This window comes from Oreochromis aureus, linkage group 7 (assembly GCF_013358895.1).
Source record: "Oreochromis aureus strain Israel breed Guangdong linkage group 7, ZZ_aureus, whole genome shotgun sequence".
In the NCBI taxonomy this organism is placed as follows: domain Eukaryota; kingdom Metazoa; phylum Chordata; class Actinopteri; order Cichliformes; family Cichlidae; genus Oreochromis; species Oreochromis aureus.
This window is the reverse complement of record NC_052948.1, coordinates 10930628-10938134: the sequence shown is the minus strand read 5'-3', so window position 1 is coordinate 10938134 and position 7507 is coordinate 10930628. Positions and strand designations below refer to the sequence as shown.

Here is a 7507-nt window from a genome sequence, read left to right as displayed (position 1 = left end):
CAGGCTGCAATCTGAATAAATCGAAAATGGTGTGGAGGTGTCAACATTCCTTCATCACCGGAAATCCCACAAAATCCCCGAAAATAACTAAAAGACCGATATCCACTTTTTTTTGGTCAAATAATTAAATAAAGAAGAAATTGTAAACAAAAGTTTTCAGGAATAAAGACAGAAAGAATATGAGCCATAGGAGGCTGTGCAGCCGTGAGGGGGCGGACCACTACAGGCGCGCTCTGCACGACGCGCGTCAGCGCCGGCGCCTCGGCAAATAACCTCATTCTGCATACGGACTGTTATTTAGTGGCTCTTCTCCTCTTGAATTTGAGATAACGGTACAAGTGTGAGCCACAGTTCAAGTACCGCCATGGCTGCACTGTCGGGGGGTGAGACGTGCATCAAATACCTGATGTTTGCCTTCAATCTGGTGTTCTGGGTGAGTCCGAAGCAAGAAAATATTTTATTCTCGTTTGCATCATGCCTGTTTTTCTACGTGTGTGTGTCCGTGTAGGTGTGCGAACGTGTGTGAGGTTTGCGTAGGAACATGCGCATTCGTGTGAGCTCAGGTTACTATAGTGAATGAAATTACACGGTATAGACGTCCCAGATGCAGAATTGTGCCGAGCGCCCACGGTGTGTGTCTGTTACTTATCCCCGGATTTTCTGAGCAGCCGCATGAATGAATTATGGCTCTGGCTGCCACTAAACACAAAGTGTCCCAATGTTTGTGGAGACCGTGCGGGCTGGAGAATAATCCCCAGTGGCCAAGTGACCCAGTTCCACCGCGCAGACTAGCCACACTCTGGAGTTTGCGCGCATGGCATTTTAATACTTCCAGTGAGGGGGAGGGGGCTTATTGTGGCAGAGATATAGCCCCAAAATTAAGTAATTAACACTTCGGCCCCTAAAAGAGTTGTTAATGGAAGTCTGTCTCCTTGGCGGTGTGCGCGCGCACGTGCTTGTGCGTGAATCCTAGATATCCCATGTAGGTTATGTGTGTCCTGCTGTCCTGCGCACCCGCAGGGTGTGTCTTGCTGTGGTGTTTGAGTGGGATGTGTGTGTGGTTTCAAATGGATGTGCTGCCTTTTATGCACGTTTCTAATCTGCAACGCTATACATAGAGCTAAGTGTAGCATTAATTACATGGCAGACAGATTTCCCACGGCATGTGAACGCTACACGTGAGAGAGAAATAAAAAAAAACGCAACTAGTTTTGAGTTTTAATAAGATTGATGAAAATAGATCATTATAATCACTTTATAAATTCACAAATGTTTCAGAAATGGAGAAGCTTCAGGAAAACAATACATTATAAATTACAGTATAACTCTTAATCAGCAGAATCTGTCAACACACAGGGACGCTTACTTATAACTAGCGTCCTCATTTTAAAAAACTTCCCTTCTGAGATAGGAACTAACCAGGATCACAGAGTCCAAACGGTTCTCATGTTTTGTCATTTTTCCGATCTCGTCATTTAGGAACGTGTTGGGTACCCGAAAGCGTAAAATGTTGACGATTTGTCACCTAGCGTAAAATATTACGCTTAAGGAGTGAGAACGTGTTGGCCAGTGCACACAGAGCAGAGTTCGCAAGTTTTGCTTGGACTGGATCAAAAACCACTTCTGGGTGCAGCAGAAGCTGTAGGTGTAATGGGAAGCAAAAGTCGACCCATTCAATGTAGGTACGAGTTCAGATACCAGAGGATTAAATGTGTCGTCAAGCAGGTATTTTAGGAAACGTTTACATGCCTGGACACAACCCCTCTATCTACCAGATCATAACACCCTGTAACTATACATGGAACAACAGGTTGAAAGCGAAGAGTTACTTTGGCCACTCCCTACCTCCATAATCAGGTGACTCTGAAAGGCACGGTATTGAGAATACTCTCTCTTACCACTACCTTTGCGTTGGCTTCTTCCTGGAAAAAAGGCACTATTTTGTCACAGTGGTGAACGGTTTAAAGTGACTCAACATGGCTCTCGGTGGGGGAATCAAATGTGTGAAATATCTCATGTTCATCTTCAACTTTTTCTTCTGGGTAGGTGTATTTTACTTTTTAATTATTTATTTATTTATTTTTTGATCTGGTGGTTTGTGTGTGTGCGTGAGCGATAAAGAAAAGGGGAAATGTTTCAACTTGTGTTACAGTTCTGTAACAAATTTCGACTAGACAACATATTTTAAAGGATGGAGAAAAATTGCAGCAATACGGCATAAAGTATTCAAAACAACAAGCATTTGTCAAAACGTGAGAAGAAAAGGCAAAGTGACACTCCCACGCTTTGAAAAAAACCTGCGTGCCACCTTTCTGCTCAAAGTTAAACATTTACCAACCTATCTTTGCCGGAGGCTTGTAAGTGGCCTTGTATACACGTTTTTTAAAGTCCTAAACTCTGAGTTTTAGAATCTTCACATATTTCAAATGATTTGCCACTATGTGTTCACGCTAAGTGAAAATGTCGAAGGGAATGTGTGCAAGCTGTGACCATGCAGGCTTACTTCTCTGTTATCTGTCTCAGAGCTTAAAAATCAAAAGTGTAATGTTCAGTTTCAGTTTATTTCGGGGTATTTGTTTTGTTTTTCAGAAACACGAAGCTGTGTAGGTATTGAATTGTAATATTTGTAGGTGCTGTTTGATTGATTTGTAGCCAAATAGAGGTAATTACTGTGAAAGAGGAGTTTCCGCACAAGGCATTGTTTATTAAATTATATTTAAAGATTTCTGTTTGAGTACTGCGAAACTGTAAGGATGAAACCAGGAGAAACAGCTGGTCAGTGCAGTGTTTTAAACTCAGAGGCATAATTGCTTGCTGATTAGGTTGGCAAGCGGGGGATGATGCATGCATGGACATGAAGAGGACAGAGTATGAAAAGTTTTCTTCTTGACTCAACTTTTAATGAGCAAACAGTATGCAGATTGCATGGTGCAAATTGCAATATATGTTGTATGTGACAACATATATTTTTGTGTGTTGCAGCTCGCCGGCACTGCTGTATTAGCTATAGGACTGTGGCTAAGATTAGACCAGAAGACCAAAGGCTTGTTTGAAGAGCCAGATTCTTCGTATGTGTTTTACACAGGTAAGATGCAGGGATGTTTATTATATCATAGCTATTTGTATAAAAGCTATTTATTCTTCTCTGTATATCACATGATGTGTTGTGTGTGTGTAGGTGTATATATTCTGATAGCAGCTGGAGCACTGATAATGGTGGTGGGCTTTCTGGGATGTTGTGGCGCCATCCGGGAGTCCCCCTGTATGCTTGGAATGGTTTGTACCACTTAATAATCTTCATAACTATCATATTCTATTAACTAATTTTGATCTAACTAACGTAAAAATTTAAACTGTCTTAGTGATTTCACTTAGCTGCACTTGGACTTTTTATCTCACTGTCACAAGTGTGCTTTACGGACTAACCTTGGGCTCACTCAAAAGATATGAGATGTCTGCCTTCATCTTTGTTTACTGAACTGTGTGAAGGCCACGGAAGAGTCTCTTAGATTTCTCTGCACTAGCTCCCTCCAGCTCCCACCATCCCGCTCCGTCTGGCCATAATCTTCTCTTCTCGTATTAAATCTCTCAAGAGGAGGAGTAAATGAAAACTGGGTTTGGCTACCCTCAACTGACCTTATGTGTTCATACATGGGCGCAAAAGACATGTGCGCAAGCATGCCTGGAAGCAAACAGTCAGCTGAGTTTAATTTAGTCTTTTTCTTTCTGCAGTTCTTCTTCTTCCTGCTAATCATATTTGCCATTGAGGTAGCTGCTGGAATCTGGGGATTTTCTAACCAAAGCCAGGTAACATTTCAACAAATTATAACGCTAACTATCAGGTTGAAAACACTTTACACAGACCTAGTACACTACAGGAATCCATGTGAGAAAACACTGCCAGATCAGAAAAATACAAACCAAATCCAAAAAAGCGAGTCGAGTAAAGGGATTTGGAGATTTATATGTCTCTGTGACATATATTGTATCATCGTTTCTCGGTTTACTGCTGTGTTGCAGGTGGTGAATGATATCACAGGATTTTACACACAGACATACAACAACTACAAGTCAAGTGGAGACGAGCACCTCAAAGAGACACTGCGGGTGATTCAAACTGAGGTGAGCTTCTTTCTCATTCAGGCCGACTGTGATCTTATCCAAAAGAAATTTGTCACCTACGGTAGAGTCAGATAAATGTTGTTTATTATTTCCAGGTGAACCTGGTTTTCTAGGACAGTTTTGTTTGTATTACCGTTCTTCATGAGAATTACTCCACAGCTGCTATGTGTGAAGCTAAAACTGTGAGATGATTACGCACAACAAATTATACAGGAACTACAAGGAAAACTTGTATCTAGTAATAACACTTCTACCACCTCTTCTAAGTCTCACATCTTAACATGCTGTATCTCAGGCTTAATGTCTGCACTAACACATGTGGCAAAAGCTATTAAGAGAGAGGTGCAGGCTTTATTTGGATGATCTGTATAAAAAGGATGGACATGGTCTCCAAAATGAAGCCTTAAACCCCCATTCTATCTAATGACCAACAATGAGTGATTCCTCAGATAGTCCATAAGTGTATATGAGAAGAGCATGATATTAATTAAAAAAAAATATATATATAAAACCTTTTAGAATAACATAAATGACAGCCCAGGGTGTACTTTAGTGTGGAATACTTTTTAATTGACAGTTCACTATAGTACACGTGTACAGTATCAAAAACCAAAATGAGTCCACAAACCATTTGGTGATGCCACGGTGACTATGTTTAACCTCCTAGGACCTACATAGGGCCTGATATCCACTTACAAGGACATTATACTGCCACTGTTCTATTGAAATTTAAAATGAATGTCCTCTTATGTGGACCTCATTTTCCTCAGAAACAAAAATCAGGTGAAAAAAAAAGGCGATTCTTTGTTTTTACATTCAAATCAGCCAAAATAACAATCAGCCAAAATAACAACGATAAATTAAAAATGCATGCCATGAAAAACCACATTTGGGGTGGGGGGGTCTCTTTTTTCATCTGCATTCATGGTCATCATGTTCATTTACAACATATGTTCATATATGTTTACAGCTGAACTGTTGTGGTCCAAATGGGAGGTTACAGGAAACAAACCCAGAAACTTGTCCAAAGGGAGAGCTGCTGGAGGAGCTCATTACTAAGGTATGACTATCCTGTGTGTGTGTGTGGATAGAGATGGAGAATGGAGAAATCAAGAGGCATGCTGGCATGCTTCATCTCTCTGAGATTTGTGGCAATTACCGTAAATCAAATGCATAATCATGGTCCGATGTGTGTCATAAGTCTGTCAGTCTTCCCTTTGCAGAGCAAGCCCCCAGTCTCTTTGCAGTGTTACTATAGCAACGGTGGTTTACAGGAGCCCACATGCCCTCAGGCTGTCTTTTATGTGTACCATCCCACAAGTCATGCTCAGAAAGCTCAAAGAAATCATTACTATCTTTTGCAGAGCTGCCCTGATGCCATTGAAGAGGTGTTTAACTCCAAGTTGCACATCATAGGAGGAGTAGGCATCACCATCGGGGTCATTATGGTGAGCACGTGATTGGTTTAACTCTTAATGCTACTGTGCTGAATGAGGACAGTGCAGAAATGAGCTCAAAACTTGTACCACTCTTTCTTACAGGTGTTTGGGATGATCTTTAGCATGCTCTTGTGCTGCGCCATCAGGAGGTCCAGGGAGGTGGTGTGACACCCTCTCAAAGTCCTCATTAATGTTGCATGATGTCATTCCTAGAGTCCCACGACTCTCCACTGCCAGTAGAAACACTGCTCGTTAAAGGGGGGATAACCTAAGCTTGGGCTGGGTGCACATATTTCTGATTGCATTATACGTCAGTCTTATCTGTGCTGCTGACGCTTAGGCCCACTTTCCTGGACTAGATAGCTGTTATGTGGTTATACGGCCCAATTATAAAATGGGTGTCATCTGTTATTCAGTGGCAGTGTAGTAAAAAGAAATGTGTACTTTTGTGGTGATTTGACTGAAATTAGTGTGTGAACAGCTAATTATCTAAACAAAACATGATACTATTGTATACTGATAACATTTCTATCGCTGTCACTTGGGGTTATCTACTAGCAAGAACATGGTCCAGATATTAAAAAAAACCAAAAAAGCAAACACTTCTGCACAACACAGCCTCGGCAGTTTTACAGTTCCTTTTTTCATGCAACTTCTTAAGTAAAATTAAGGTGATGAGTAGCCAGCTGAATACCGAGCTGTTAACTTTAACCAGCTTGGTGCTAGAGTAGCATCTTGATTCCTGTATTTTCATGACTTTTGATTTGTTCCTTATCCTGATTTGTGTTTGTAAATGTTTTCCTTTTTGTATTTGTAAGATTTCTAATGTTAGCTGTTTATATTTTTACGTGCAGTTTGACGATGCATTTTGCAGTGTCCTCTTCAGTTTTACAGAGATTGATTTATATCATATGCACTGTTTCACAGAGACAAAATTTAACAATAAGCGCCAAATAAACTAAAATGTATTGAGTCGACTATGAGTTTACTGCAACAATCGTAAGGTTTATTTATAGAGCTCGTGAGAGATTGTGAATTCGTAAGCATACAAGATGACAAGAAAATATAAACAATTTAGTATAGGAAAATAAAACTTGCCAACAAGGGAGCATTTAAGCATTTAAATAGAGAAATAAAAGTGGACCATAAAATAATATGACCTGCAATTATCCCCATACACTGTAATAGTAAACAAGTTGGTGAACATTTAACTGCACCTGTTCTTAGGTCACTTGGTAACATTCATAACTACAATGAAAATGTAAGAGTCACACTGATTCACTGTCAGACTGAGCCTTCTTTACATTTTAGATTTAGCTGCTCACGATACAGCATGCTAGAGTTAGACGTGCGTAGGTGTCTCTATAGGACTGACAACAATGACAGCTACACTCAAGCTTGTTTCCTTTTTCGCAGTAGGAAAAAGAAAAAAAAACATTGGGAAAACTCCCCCAGCTTCCCCTTCTTTGATATTGGCAGCTATCAGCTGACTGACTCCCTTAGAACACAAACAAAGACAAGAAGTGTCTTTGTTTCTTAATTGTGCTGTTACAAATATTTTATGGAAAATTTTTGTCTTCAAACCTAATGACATGGTAGTTACGGTAAACAGTATGACTAGTTAATGTCTGAGTGACTCACCGTTTCCATCTAAACAGAGGCGAGTATAGAAGTAAATAGAGTTTGTGTTCCTCTGATTACAGCACAAGGAAGCATGTTATGATTTGGTTGTTGACAGCCGGGTGTTGCCCTTCTAAATGCCTCAATCGTTTTTTGGAGATAACACTGATTATAAAAAAGGACTGTGTATTTTTGTGAGGTGATCTGTACTTAAACCGTTTGTGTAAGGGACAAACTAGCAAGGGAATAGGCCAGGAAAATAGAAAAGGAGGAGAAATTTTAGAGAAAATATATGACTATGAATAATACTGAGAAAAAAAAGGCAT

General features: G+C 40.2%; 1 protein-coding gene across 2 annotated transcripts; it reads left to right on the top strand.

The window, feature by feature from the left end:
• Positions 1-262: 262 nt before the first annotated feature.
• On the top strand, positions 263-6538 carry cd9a (CD9 molecule a). 2 transcript variants are annotated; one of them, XM_031731211.2, is made up of 8 exons: positions 263-433; positions 2983-3085; positions 3179-3276; positions 3733-3807; positions 4021-4122; positions 5093-5182; positions 5487-5570; positions 5664-6538. In XM_031731211.2, exons 1-8 carry the CDS (start codon positions 365-367, stop codon positions 5727-5729), a joined length of 687 nt encoding a protein of 228 aa, XP_031587071.1. In that variant the 5' UTR covers positions 263-364; the 3' UTR covers positions 5730-6538. The 2 variants fall into 2 exon arrangements, with proteins under 2 accessions (XP_031587071.1, XP_031587072.1); XM_031731212.2 differs by lacking the exon at positions 263-433 and adding an exon at positions 1847-2042.
• The last annotated feature ends 969 nt before the right edge of the window (positions 6539-7507 follow it).

Coding starts and splice junctions, on each gene's coding strand:
- cd9a (XM_031731211.2), top strand. CDS start 365: ATGGCTGCACTGTCGGGGGGTGAGACGTGCATCAAATACCTGATGTTT. Junction 3,086..3,178: donor TTCGTATGTGTTTTACACAG/GTAAGATGCAGG, acceptor GTGTGTGTGTAG/GTGTATATATTCTGATAGCA. Junction 3,277..3,732: donor CCCCCTGTATGCTTGGAATG/GTTTGTACCACT, acceptor TTCTTTCTGCAG/TTCTTCTTCTTCCTGCTAAT.